The following is a 14,766-nucleotide window of genomic DNA, read 5'->3' as shown; positions in this document are numbered from 1 at the left end:
GGGGAGATCCCACTTCCCCCTCAACCTCTTCCTCCCCCCTCCTTCCCACCTCCATCCCCACTCTCTCCCCCCTCAATCTCAACCTCCATCACCACTCAGCCCCTAACTCACCCCTCCCTCCTTCCCTCCATCCGACCCTCCCCCACTCCCTCCCCCCATCCCTCCACCCTTCCACCCCTCTCCCCCTCCCCCCTCCTTCCACCCTCCCTCCCCCCCTCCCGGTTACAATGGAAACCCTACGGGGACGGGCCCAACGGGGAAAGAGGGGTACTGGGAAAAGGGGAGTTCCCCCTCCCTCCCCTCCTCCCTCCCCTCCCCCCTACCCCTCTTCCCCCTCCCCCTCCCCTCCCCCCCTCCCTCCCCCTTCCCCCTCCCCTCTCCCTCCCCCTCCCTCCCCCTCCCCCCTACCCCCCTCCCTCCCCTCCCCCCTCCCCGTTTCAATGGAAACCCTACGGGGACGGGCCCAACGGGGAAAGAGGGGTACTGGGAAAAGGGGAGGTCCCCCTCCCTCCCCCCCTTCCCCCTCCACTCCACCCTCCCCTCCCCCCCTCCCTCCCCCTCCCCTGCTCCCTCCACACCTCCCTCCTCCCTCCCTCCCTCTTCCCTCCCTCCCATCCTCCCAGTTACAATGGAAACCCTACGAGGACGGGCCCAACGGGCCCACTCGGTCTAGTATACTACTAAAACTCTGCGGTCCAACATTCCGTATGTATGTGTGTATGTACGGAACATTCCGAAGAGTTTCTGTCCATATAACTTACAAACCCTACTCCTCCCAGACGGTACACCAAAGCGCTACGATTTTTGTACCGCCATATTCACCATTAACATGGGCAACTATTGTAAGTACTTTCGTTCAAATTGAAGCTACCTTTTTAAAGCTAGAGAGATATTAAAGTTTAAATTTTCATTTCTAACCCTTTTCTTGAAGGGGCTTCAGCGCGTGATGTCACAATGGCACCCGTGCACCAATGAGAGATCAGCTCGCGATGGACAAGCAGCTGCTATTGGGTGTTTACTCTTTACAGAGGTTTTAAATTTACATAATTTTTTTTCTGACCTTTTTTTTTCAAGGTCTTCAGCTTGTGACGTCACAATGCCCCTGTGAGATGAGCTCGAGCTGACCCCCCTCCCCTCCTCCCCCGCTGTATTCAGCGTGTGACGTCACAATGGACAAGCAGCTGCTATTGAGTGTTTAATCTTTACAGAGGTTTTAAATTCACATTTTTTTTTCTGACCTTTTTTTTCAAGGTCGTGAGAAGCACTAAGTAACCGCGAATGTAGCAAAAACAGCACTTAAACAGCGCTTTAAACAGCGCTTTAAACAGCACTGTTTTCAAGTAGTCTTTTTTATTGCAAGTCACTTAACATACACAGATCCCCCCCCCCGCTCCGCTCCCCCCCCCCGCTTCCCGTCCCCCCCCCCCGCTCCGCTCCCCCCGCTCCCCCCCTCGCTCCCCCCCTCGCTCCCCCCCTCGATCCCCCGCTACCCCCCCCCGGACCTTCCACTAACGCGCTCCCCCCCGGACTTTTAACTGATGCGCTCCCCCCCCGCTTCACCTCCCCCACCGCTAATCCCCTCCCCCCCCGCTTCCCTCCCTCCCCGCTTCCCCCCCGCTTCTCCCCCCCCCCGGCTTCCTTCCCCCCCGGACCTTTCACTAATGCGCTCTCCCCACCCCGCACCTTTCACTAATGCGCTCCCCTCCCCCCGGACCTTTAACTGATGCGCCCCCCCCGCTCCGCTCCCCCCCTTCCCCCCTCTCCGCTCCCCCCTTCCCCCCGCTCCCCCCCTCCGCTCCCCCCCTCCCCCCCGCTCCGCTACCCCCCCTTCCCCGCTCCGCTTCCCCCTTCCCCCCCGCTCCGCTACCCCCCTTCCCCCCGCTACCGCCCCCTTCCCCCCGCTCCGCTCCCCCCTACCCCCTCCCCCCTCTCTCTCCCTCCCCCCTCTCCCCCCCTCCTCCTCCTCCCCTCTCCCCCCTCCTCTCCCCTCTCCTCTCCCCTCTCCCCCCTCTCCCTCCATCTCCCCCCCTCCTCCCCCCATCTCCCCCTCTCCCCTTTAAAACTCCCCCAAACCTCCACTGCTTTGGTCTAACACCCTCCCCGTACTCAGCCACTCCATACCCACCTCAACCCCCCCTCATTCAGGCACTCCTTTCCCACCTCAAACCCCCCTCACTCAGGCACTCCATTCCCACCTCAACCCCCCCTTAAAACTCCCCCAAACCGTTCCTGCATTAACTGAAATTGTTTGTGTTTAGGATTTTTCTTCAGAGCCCCACTCACGCACTCCATTCCCCCCTTCATCCCCCTTAAAACTCCCCCAAACCTGTGCTGCATTAACTTAAATTGGTTTCAGGTTTTTTTTTTACAAGCCCCACTCACCCACTCCATTCACACCCCCTCAACTCCTTATCATCCCCCCCCACAACCCACCCCCTTATCCTCTTCTCACCCACTCCATCCCCCAGCCCCATTACCCCCCCTCTCTTCCACCCTCCATTCACCCAATTCATCCCCCCTGAACCCCCTTTGAAACTCCCCCAAACCTCTACTAATGCGCTCCCCCCGGACCTTTCACTAATGCGCTCCCCCGCCCCCCCCCGTCCCTTTCACTAATGCACTCCCCCGCTCACCCCCCCCCCCACGTGAGAGGATCGCCGACGCTCTTATTTGTACGACAGGGCGTGTCCCCCTGAAAGCTCTCGCTGCTGCTGAACTGTCTGGTTCGTGCTGAGACGTCGAGCTTTGGCTGCTGCTGTGCAATACAAGATAAGCTTCATTTCCATTGATATTTTATTTAAAGCAAATCGCTTTGTTTAAACATAAAGTCCATTTCATTTTACCTTATTTACTTTCGTTTCTTTTTAGTTTTTACCTAGGGGAGGCTTTCTTTAGTTAGGGAGGTTTGCCGTTTTGTGCTCTAAATTTTTTTTGTCTTTTTAACATTACTTGCATTTCATTTTTCCTCATTTCCGATTGTTTTATTTCTATTTCATACTTCGGGGAGGGTTTTTTAGTGAGTGAACGTTGCCTTTTTCTGTTCAGCTCCCACTTCGCACTCGACGCCCCATTGGTTGGTGTACCACGTGAGGGAGTAAAATAAAACGTCGCCTTCATTTATATTCTTTTCATTTTCAAAGAAAAACGCTTGATTTCTTTTTTGTCAAAAAAGTACGTTTTCATAGGATTATTTCACTTTAAAAAACGATTTAAAGAAAAAAACACTTTGTTTTTTAAACATAAAAATAATTTCATTTTTCCTCATTTAGATTTGTTTCATTTGAGAACTCAACTCACTCTCTCAATCCCCCCTCCACCTCCCCACATTCATCCCCCCGAACCCCCTTTAAAACTCCCCAAAAAACCTCTACTGCATTGGTCTAAAACCCTCCCCACACTCAGCCACTCCATCCCCACTCACGCACTCCATTCCCACCTCAATCTCCCGTTAACACTCCCCCAAACCTCTCCTGGATTAACTGAAATTTTGTTTAGGGTTTTTTCAGAGCCCCACTCTTGCACTCCATTCCCCCATCAATCCCCTTTAAAACTCCCCCAAGCCTGTGCTGCATTAACTTAAATTGGTTTCAGGTGTTTGTAAGAGACCCACTCCATTCACACCCCCTCAACCCCACTTATCATCCCACAACCCACCTCAACCTGCCTTATCGTCCCCTCACCCACTCCAACCTCCTCAGCCCCCTTATCCCCCCCTCCACTCACCCAATTCATCCCCCCTGAGCCCCCTTTAAAACTCCCCCAAACCTTCACTGCATTGGTCTAACACCCTCCTCTTACTCAGCCACTCCATTCCCACCTCAACCCCCTTCACTCAGGCACTCCATTCCCACCTACCCCCCCCGCCCTTAAAACTCCCCCAAACCTCTCCTATATTAACTGAAATTGTGTTTAGGATTTTTTTCAGAGCCCCACTCACCTACTCCATCCATACTCCCTCAACCCCACTAATCATCCCCCCTGCAACCCACCTCAACCCTCTTATCCTCCCCTCACCCACTATCCTCCTTATCCTCTCTCCATCTCCCATTCCATTCCCCCTGAACCCCCTTTAAAACTCCCCCAAACCTCGACTGTATTGGTCTAACACCTCCCCTTACGCAGCCACCCCATCCCCCTCACTCAGGCACTCAATTCCCACCTCAACCCCCCCCCGCTTAAAACTCCCCCAAATCTTTCTTCAGAGCCCCATTCACGCACTCCATTCCCCCTTCAATCCCCCTTAAAACTCCCCAAACCTGTGCTGCATTAATTTAAATTGGATTCAGTTTTTTGTTTAAGAGCCCCACTCCATCCACACCCCCCTCAACCCCACTTACCATCCCCCCTGCAACCCACCTCAACCCTCTTATCCTCCCCTCACCCACTCCAGCCCCCTTATACCCCCCTCCTCCACCCCATTCACCCAATTAAGTCCCCCTGAACCCCCTTTAAAACTCCCCCAAACCTCCACTGCATTGGTCTAACACCCTCCCCTTACTCAACCACTCCATCCTTCCACTCACGCACCCCATTCCCCCCCACCCACCCCCCCATAAAACTCCCCCAAACCTCTCCTGCATTAACTGAAATTGTGTTTAGGATTTTTTTGAGAGCCCCACTCATGCTCTTCAATCCCCCTTAAAACTCCCCCAAACCTGTGCTGCATTAACTTAAATTGGTCTCAGATTTTTTTAAGAGCCCCACTTACGCACTCCATTCCCCCTTCAATCTCCCTTAAAACTCCCCCAAACCTGTGCTGCATTAACTTAAATTGGTTTCAGTGTTTTTTTAAGAGCCCCACTCACCCACTCCATCCACACCCCCCTCAACCCCACTTATCATCCCCTCCATAACCCACCTCAGCCCCCTTATCCTCTTCTCACCCACTCCAGCCCCCTTATCCCCCCCTCTTCCACACTCCATTCACCCATTTCATCGCTGCTGAACTCCCTTTGAAACTCCCCCAAACCGCTACTGCATTGGTCTAACACAGCCACTCCATCCCCCCTCTCCCCCACTCACACACTCCATTCCCACCTGAAACCCCCTTAACTCCCCCAAACCTGCATTAACTGAGATTGTGTTTAGGATTTTTTTGAGAGCCCCACTCAGGCACTCCATACCACCTTCAATCTCCCTTAAAACTCCCCCAAACCTGTGCTGCATTTACTTAAATTGGTCTCAGATTTTTTTTAATAGCCCCACAATCCCACTCCATCCACACACCCTCAATCCCACTTATCATCCCCCGCACAACCCACCTCATCCCCCCTTATCCTCTTCTCATCCACTCCATCCCCCTCAGCCCCCTTATCCCCCCCTCTATTCACCCAATTCATCCCCCCTGAACCCCCTTTGAAACTCCCCCAAACCTCTACTGCATTGGTCTAACACTCAGCCACTCCATCCCCCCTCCCTCCACCACTCACACACTGCATTCCCACCTGAAACCCCTTATAACTCCCCCAAACCTCTGTCGCATTAACTGAAATTGTGTTTAAGATTTTACAGAGCTCCAGTCACACACTCCATTCCCCCCTCAATCCCTCTTAAAACTCTCCCAAATCTGTGCTGCATTTACTTAAATTGGTTTCCTTTTTTTTTTTTAAGAGCCCCACTCACCCACTCCATCCACACCCCCTCAACCCCACTTATCACCCCCCCACAACCCAAATCAATTCCCCTTATCCTCCAATCACACACTCCCATCTCCCTCAGCCCCCTTATCCCCCCTCCTCCACCCCATTCACCCAATTCATTCCCCCTGAACCCCGTTTAAAACTCCCCCAAACCTCCACTGCATTGGTCTAACACCCTCCCCTTACTCAACCACTCCATCCTTCCATTCACGCACCCCATTCCCCCCACCCACCCCCCATAAAACTCCCCTAAACCTCCTGCATTAGCTGAAATTGTGTTTAGGATTTTTTTGAGAGCCCCACTCACGAACTCCATTCCCCCCTCAATCCCCCTTAAAACTGCCCCAAACCTGTGCTGCATTAACTTAAATTGGTTTCAGATTTTTTTTAAGAGCCCCACTCTCCACTCCATTGCCCCGTCAACCCGTTATCATCCTCTCCGCCCCCCCCACAACCCACCTCTCACTCTTATCCTCCATCCCCCGCAACCCCCTTTATCCCCCCTCCTTCACCCACCCACTCACCCAATCCATCCACCCCTGATCCCTCCTTGAAAGTCCCCCAAACCTCTCCTGCATTGGTCTAACACCCTTCCTCACTCACCCTCTGTATCCCTCAACTCCCACCCCCCCCCCCACCTGATCAATATCTGTTTGTTTTTAACATCATGCCAAGAAGAGGGAGAAAACGAGGTGCAGGATGGTCAACGAACATTAGCAGACGTCAACAGGCAGAAATTAGAAGGCAACAAGAAAAAACGGGACATCTCAAGGAAGGCCAAAAAAGAGATCGAAAGAGAGCGCAAGAGAGTAGTAGTGAAGAAATGCAACAAACGAGTACTAAACGTCTCAGGGATAACCAAAAAGGAATGCAACACAGAAGAGAAGAAGAGACGCAACAAGAAACGACTGAGCATCTTCGAAAGAGAGCGCAAGAGAGTAGTAGTGAAGAAATGCAACAAACGAGTACTAAACGTCTCAGGGATAACCAAAAAGGAATGCAACACAGAAGAGAAGAAGAGACGCAACAAGAAACGACTGAGCATCTTCGAAAGAGAGCGCAAGAGAGTAGTAGTGAAGAAACACAACAAGCAAGAACTAAACGTCTCAGGGATGAGCAAACAAGAATGCAACACAGCAGAGAACAAGAGACGCAACAAGAAACGACTGAGCGTCTCAAGCATCTCCGAAAGAGAGCACAAGATAGAAGGAGTGAAGAAACTCGACAAGTAAGAACTGAACGTCTCAGGGATAACCAAAAAAGAATGCAACACAGAAGAGAAGAAGAGACGCAACAAGAAACGACTGAGCGTCTCAAGCATCTCCGAAAGAGAGCACAAGATACAAGGAGTGAAGAAACTCGACAAGTAAGAACTGAACGTCTCAGGGATAACCAAAAAAGAATAGAACACAGAAGAGAACAAGAGATGCAACAAGAAATGACTGAGAGTGTTGAGGATCAACTTGAGAGCACGCAAAACAAAAGGAGACAAGAGATGGGAGATGAAAGAACTAGAAGAGTGGCTGAAGAGCGGGCCAGGAAAAGAAGAAGAAATGTACAAATCGCAAGGAGAAATCTATCTGCTGATGTTGGTGAAATGACCAAGATTTGCCCTCAGTGTCGAGCGTACCGTTTCTCTGGAGAAACTGCAAACTTTTGCTGCATGCAGGGTAAGGTAAACATTGCTCCTCTCTGCACACTACCTGATGAATTGATGAAATTGTACACAATTGACACACCACAAGCAAAAGAGTTCAGAAAGAATATTAGACAATACAACTGCCTCTTTCAAATGACGTCATTCGGTGCCAAGGAAGTTGTGCCACCAAGACCTGGATGGAGTCCTTCAGTCATCATTCAAGGGCAGATTCATCATTACATTGGTCCATTGATGCCTGACCTAGACCAGCCAAGTCAATTCTTGCAGATCTATTTTATGGACCCTCAAGATAGTGTTGAATTGCGAATGGGTATACTGCAAGATGCTGGTATTCAAAGGGAAATTGTTGAGATGCTTGAAAACTTGATGAGACTAAACAACCCTTACATTAATTCAATTAAAGTGGCAAAGGATAGAATTCGAGATTTACCAGAGGCATCCATCGTCATTGATCCAGATCGTCGGCCACCATTTGAACATGAAAGGAGATTTAACAGACAAATTGCCAATGAAGTTGCTGTCATAATACCAAACAATAATGAACCTGAGGCAACATCACGTCACATTATCTTGAAAGAAAGAGGAGGAGGCCTGCGGATCATTTCAGAGTCTCACAGGTCGTATGATAGTCTTCAATATGTTCTTTTCTTTCCGCTTGGAGATGATGGATGGCATTACCAACTCAAAATGCGTAACAGCAGGAAGTTGACAGCGATGCGATATTATGCCTATAAGATCATGAATCGTGATAATGAATTTAACCAACTTTTGAGAGGAGGACGACTCTTTCAACAATATGTCGTCGACATGGCTGCTAAGATTGAGAACGATAGGCTCAATTATATTCGCCTAAATCAAGCATCGTTGAGATCAACAACTTACAAAGGCCTGACGGATGCCTTAAATGATAATGACGATTTGGATAACATTGGAAAGCGCATAATCCTCTCCTCAACATTTGTCGGTGGACCGAGATACATGATGGAACGATGCCAGGACGCCATGATGTATGTTCGGAAGTACGGCAATGCTTCGTTTTTCATTACGATGACTTGCAATCCGAAGTGGATCGAAATCCAACGCTGCCTCTTTTTGAATCAGCAGCCATGTGATAGACCAGACTTGATTACAAGGGTCTTCGATCTGAAAAGAAAACTCTTCATCAAGTGCCTTACTGGACCGGATGGCCTCTTTGGAAATTGTATAGCTTTTGTCTTGACTGTGGAATATCAGAAGAGAGGACTGCCTCATTTGCACTGTCTGCTGTGGCTTGACGAAGCGAATAAGCCACGGCCACGAGATGTTGACAGATTTGTGCAAGCTGAAATACCAGACCCGCAGTTAGATCCCGAGCTGCATGGATTGGTACTAAAGCACATGATTCATGGACCGTACTGCAAACACACCTCTCAGTGTTGGAAGAATGGAAGATGCAATAAAAGATTCCCGAAGCCATTTATCGAGAGCACAAGGTGTGGAGATGATTCATATCCTATGTACAGGAGAAGATCTCCGGATATGGGAGGATTTCAAGGACATCAAGAACGACGCCGGCATCGACCTATTACTTCTGAATGGGTTGTGCCCTATAATGCTCAACTCTTGAAGTTGTTCCAATGTCACTTGAATGTTGAGATATGCTCCTCTGTCAAGTCGGTCAAATACGTCATCAAGTACACCTTGAAGGGGAGTGATCAAGCAGTTTTTGGACTTAACAGGGATGACGAGATTATACAGTACTTGACTGGAAGATACATTGGTCCATCAGAAGCAGTGGGATCAATCCTTGGATTTACAACTCATGAGAGACACCCTCCTGTCATTCGACTCCAGGTACATCTACCAGAAGAACAACGAGTCGTTATCACAGCCGATGCTGTTCAGCGGGTTAGAAATGATGATTTCGCGAGAACAACTTTAACTGCATTCATGGAATTGTGTTCTCGAGATCAATTTGCACGGACTTTGTATTACGCTGATGTTCCCCGGTTTTACACGTGGAACAATAAGAAATGGCAAAGAAGGAAGGTTGGAAAGATAGTGGAGGATTTTCCAGGTTTTTTTGAAGTCAACGTTCTGGGACGTGTGTATACAGTTTCTCCAAGATGTGGTGATCTGTACTACTTGAGACTGCTTCTCCATCACGTAAAAGGGCCAGTATCCTTTGATTCATTAAGGACACATGATGGACATATTCTTTCTTCATTCAAAGACGTCTGCATAGAAAGAGGTTTGTTGCAAGATGATGACCATTGGCGACAGACGATGGAAGATGCTGAGAAGACAAAGCTCCCTGGTGCAATAAGAGATTTATTTGTCGTTTTGCTGATGAACGACGAGGTCAACAATCCTCGACAACTATGGGATCGCTTCAAAAATTCCATGTCTGAGAATTTCCTTGAAAAAGAATCGACACTAAGCAGTCATCAAAATATCATGATTGATGAGAGGCATCATGATCAAGCTCTGTTGTATATTCAAGACAAGCTTGCGAATTATAACAAGACCCTGGGATACTTTCATTTGCCCAAACCAAGAAATGGAAGGATGAACATTGTTGACAATCCAGAATTGCTGCATGAGTTGCAGTATAGTGTGCCTGAACAACAGCAGTTTGTTGCAGAGAAGGAGCCGATGCTGAATGCTGAGCAAAGAGTCGTGTATGACCATGTGTGCGGCTGCTTGGATAGGAATGTTCCTTCAATGATTTTCATTGATTCCCCAGCAGGAACGGGAAAGACATTTCTCACAAATTTGATCCTCTCCAAAGTTAGAGGTAAAGGTGATGTTGCTTTTGCTGTAGCATCCTCTGGGATAGCTGCTACATTGATGCCTGGTGGAAGAACTGCACATTCTCGCTTCAAGATACCCATCGAAGTGAGCGAGAATACAATGTGCAACATTGAAAAGAATTCCTACACGGCACAGTTGATCAGGCAAGTGAGACTGATTGTTTGGGATGAGTGTCCGATGATTAGGAGGGAGAGCTTCGAAGCCGTGGATAGAACTCTTCGGGATATATGCACCAAGGATGAGCCTTTTGGGGGTATTATTACCGTTTGTTGTGGTGATTTTAGACAACTCCTTCCTGTTGTGAAAAGGGGAAATGATGCTGATATTGAAAATTCATGCATCAAGAAATCCTACTTGTGGAGGACTTTCACCATGTTCAACTTGAAGAGGAATATGCGATTGGGAGATGGAGAAGACGACTATTCTCAATTTTTGCTGAATGTTGGAGAAGACAGGATTTTGAAAAATGAAGACGATGAGATTGAAATCCCACAAGACATGGTTCTAGCTGGAAGATCACTGGAGGATTGCATGGATTTTATATATCCCACCTTCGACAATCCTGCCGAATTATTCTCTAACATTTGTATCTTGGTTCCGCTGAATGACATTATGAGGAGCATCAATTCTAGATGTATCAGATGCTTCCCAGGGATCATGAAGACATACCTTTCGTTCAATGCTGTGACTGAGGGAACTAATGCTACTCACTTCCCAACAGAATTCCTCGATTCAGTGGAGATCTCTGGATTACCACCGCACAAATTGGAGTTGAAAAAGGGATCTCCGATCATTTTAATGAGGAATTTGGCACCACCAAGACTATGCAACGGAACGAGGATGATTGTGGAACAGCTACACAATAACTTGATCGTTGCAAAAATCACCATTGGAGCCTTCAGAAATGAAATTGTGATGATTCCTAGGATACCGCTTACTTTGACAGAAGGCGAAGACATTCCCTTTCAGCGGAGACAATTCCCCGTTCAGACGTGTTTTGCTATGACAATCCACAGAGCACAAGGACAGACCATGGAAAAAGTGTTGACATACCTGGAGAAACCGGTATTTCAGCATGGTCAATTGTATGTGGCTCTTAGCCGAGGAAAGGCTAGGGAAAATGTCAAAGTTTTCCTGAAGGATACGATATCAACGAAGAATGTTGTCATTCGAAGCGTGCTTCGCTGAGCAATGACTCCCCAAGTGGGACCTGGACCAATGAGGCGTCGAGCGGGAGGTCAGAGCATATTAATCGGCCGCACGTGTGGAGGAGCGGCAGGAGCCAATCAGAATGCACCACGTGGAACCCGGACCAATTAGGCGTTGAGCGTCACGCACAGAACCAGCGGCCTTTTAACGTAAGTAGTAGATCAACGGGCACCGACTTTAGAGGCGCGGATCCGTTGGGTTCACATTGTAACGTCACACACGGATGACGGGCACTGGAGATGGAAAAGTCCTTCTAACGTAAGTATTAGATCAATTGAGGAAGGATATTCTTGCTATGGAGGGCGTGCAGCGTAGGTTCACTAGGTTAATTACCGGAATGGCGGGACTGTCGTATGTTGAAAGGCTGGAGCGATTGGGCTTGTATACACTGGAATTGTCTATTGTCTATAATTGGCCCCAACTGCACAGGCGCAGACCCGTTGGGTTCGCATTGAGTCACCAACGGCAAAGAGACATCGAGTAGCAGCGAGGACTAGAATGAGGGGGTATGGGGAGAACGAGGGGTATAGGGAGTAGGCAGGAACGGGGTACTGATTGAGAGTGATCAGCCATCATCGCATTGAATGGCGGTGCTAGCTCGAAGGGCTGAATGGCCTACTCCTGCACCTATTGTCTATTGTCTATTGATATTTCAATATTTTTGAGATCATGCCAAGAGGAGGGAGCAAACAATTCACAGCTTGGTCAAGGAAGGAACGACACAAAGAGACATCGAAAGACAGTGAGGAGCAGAAGGGAACAAGAGGAGCAACAACAAATAACTGGACGTGTGAGGATCTAATGCTTTTGTGCCAGGAGGAGGGAGCAAACAATTCACAGCTTGGTCAAGGAAGGAACGACGCGAGGAGACATCGAAAGGGAGTGAGTAGCAGAAGAGACATCGAGAGGCAGTCAGGGACAGAATGGAACAAGAGGAGCAACAATAAATAACGGGACGTGTGAGGATCAACGAGAACGGACGCAAAACAGAAAGTGACAGGTACTAAAGAACCTTTTTGAGGTTTATTTTATTTCAAGAAAAAGAGATTGCCATTTTGATCTAATGATTTCGTGTTCATTAATAAGTAGGTTTTTATTTAGAATTTATAAATATATACATCGTGATATTTCTATATTTTTTAGATTATGCCAAGAGGAGCCATCGAAAGGGAGTGAGTAGCAGAAGAGACATTGAGGCAGTGAGGGACAGAATGGAACAAGAGGAGCAACAATAAATGACGGAACGTGTGAGGATCAACGAGAAAGACGCAAAACGGAAAGTGACAGGCACTAAAAAACCTTTTTGATTGAGATTTATTTTATTTCAAGAAAAAAAAAGCCATTTTGAGCTAATGCTTTCATGTTCATTAGTAAGTAGGTTTTTATTTAGAATTTATAAAAATATACATCCTGATATTTCTATACTTTTTAGATCATGCCAAGGGGAGGGAGCAAACAATTCACAGCTTGGTCAAGGAATGAACGACGCGAGGAGACATCGAAAGGGAGTGAGTAGCAGAAGAGACATCGAGAGGCAGTGAGGGACAGAATGGAACAAGAGGAGCAACAATAAATGACGGAACGTGTGAGGATCAACGAGAAAGACGCAAAACAGAAAGTGACAGGCACTAAAGAACCCTTTTGATTGAGATTTATTTTATTTCAAGAAAAAAAGCCATTTTGAGCTAATGCTTTCGTGTTCATTAGTAAGTAGGTTTTTATTTAGAATTTATAAAAATATACATCCTGATATTTCTATACTTTTTAGATCATGCCAAGGGGAGGAAGCAAACAAGTCACAGCATGGTCAAGGAAGGAATGTCGCAAGGAGACATCGAGAGGGAGTGAGTAGCAGAAGAGACATCGAGAGGCAGTGAGGGACAGAATGGAACAAGAGGAGCAAAATAAATAACGGAACGTGTGAGGATCAACGATAACGAACGCAAAACAGAAAGTGACAGGTACTAAAGAAACTTTTTGAGGTTTATTTTATTTCAAGAAAAAGAGATTGCCATTTTGATCTAATGATTTTGTGTTCATTAATAAGTAGGTTTTTATTTAGAATTTATAAATATATACATCGTGATATTTCTATATTTTTTAGATTATGCCAAGAGGAGGGAGCAAACAATTCACAGCTTGGTCAAGGAAGGAACGACGCAAAGAGACATCGAAAGGCAGTGAGGAGCAGAAGGGAACAAGAGGAGCAACAACAAATAACTGAACGTGTGAGGATCAATGAGAAAGAAAGCAAACAGAAAGTGACAGGTACTAAAGAAACTTTTTCTTAGAGGTTTATTTTATTTCAAGAAAAAAAAATGCCATTTTGATCTAATGCTTTCGTGTTCATTAGTAAGTAGGTTTTTATTTAGAATTTATAAAAATATACATCCTGATATTTCTATACTTTCTAGATCATGCCAGGAGGAGGGAGCAAACAATTCACAGCTTGGTCAAGGAAGGAACGACGCGAGGAGACATCGAGAGGGAGTGAGGAGCAGAAGAGACATCGAAAGGCAGTGAGGGACAGAATGGAACAAGAGGAGCAACAATAAATAACGGAACGTGTGAGGATCAACGATAACGAGCGCAAAACAGAAAGTGACAGGTACTAAAGAACCTTTTTGAGGTTTATTTTATTTCAATTTAAAAAAAATTGCCATTTTGATCTAATGATTTCGTGTTCATTAATAAGTAGGTTTTTATTTAGATTTTATAAATATAGACATCGTGATATTTCTATATTTTTTAGATTATGCCAAGAGGAGGGAGCAAACAATTCACAGCTTGGACAAGGAAGGAACGACGCAAAGAGACATCGAAAGACAGTGAGGAGCAGAAGGGAACAAGAGGAGCAACAATAAATAACGGAACATATGAGGATCAACGAGAAAGAACGCAAAACAGAAAGGGACAGGTACTAAAGAACCTTTTTGAGGTTTATTTTATTTCAAGAAAAATAAATTGCCATTCGGATCTAATGATTTACGTGCTCATTAATAAGTAAGTTTTTATTTAGAATTTATTATAAATATATACATCCTGATGTTTCTATACTTTCTAGATCATGCCAAGAGGAGGGAGCAAACAAGTCACAGCTTGGTCAAGGAAGGAACGACGCAAAGAGACATCGACAGACAGTGAGGAGCAGAAGGGAACAAGAGGAACAACAACAAATAACTGAACGTGAAGGATCATCGAGAAAGAAAGCATAACATAGAGGGACAAGGTATGCAACAACAAAAAACTGAGGGTCAACGAGAAAGTATGCATAACAGAAGGCAATAAAAGACCCAAGAAGAAAGAACTCAATGTCTCGATAATCAACGAAGAAGCAAGCAAAAGAGAAACTGACAAGTTAATAAAATAGATCTTTAATGTTCAAATTGTTATGTTTTGAGTTATTCGCATTTTTTAAACTTTAATAAATTCCTTTTCCACCTGCTTAATCGTCCTCAGCGTGTG

General features: G+C 46.8%; 1 protein-coding gene across 1 annotated transcript; it reads left to right on the top strand.

The window, feature by feature from the left end:
• The first annotated feature begins 7,605 nt into the window (after positions 1 to 7,605).
• On the top strand, positions 7,606 to 10,396 carry LOC144590216 (uncharacterized). Its single transcript, XM_078394999.1, has 2 exons — positions 7,606 to 10,345; positions 10,377 to 10,396. The coding sequence occupies exons 1-2, from the start codon at positions 7,606 to 7,608 to the stop codon at positions 10,394 to 10,396; spliced, it is 2,760 nt and encodes a 919-aa protein (XP_078251125.1).
• Positions 10,397 to 14,766: the final 4,370 nt, after the last annotated feature.

The sequence above is a fragment of the Rhinoraja longicauda genome, unplaced genomic scaffold (assembly GCF_053455715.1).
Source record: "Rhinoraja longicauda isolate Sanriku21f unplaced genomic scaffold, sRhiLon1.1 Scf000160, whole genome shotgun sequence".
Lineage (NCBI taxonomy): Eukaryota > Metazoa > Chordata > Chondrichthyes > Rajiformes > Arhynchobatidae > Rhinoraja > Rhinoraja longicauda.
Note: the sequence above shows the minus strand (reverse complement) of the source record. Positions and strands in the feature narration are given on the sequence as shown.

Coding starts and splice junctions, on each gene's coding strand:
- LOC144590216 (XM_078394999.1), top strand. CDS start 7,606: ATGGGTATACTGCAAGATGCTGGTATTCAAAGGGAAATTGTTGAGATG. Junction 10,346..10,376: donor CAAGGATGAGCCTTTTGGGG/GTATTATTACCG, acceptor TGGTGATTTTAG/ACAACTCCTTCCTGTTGTGA.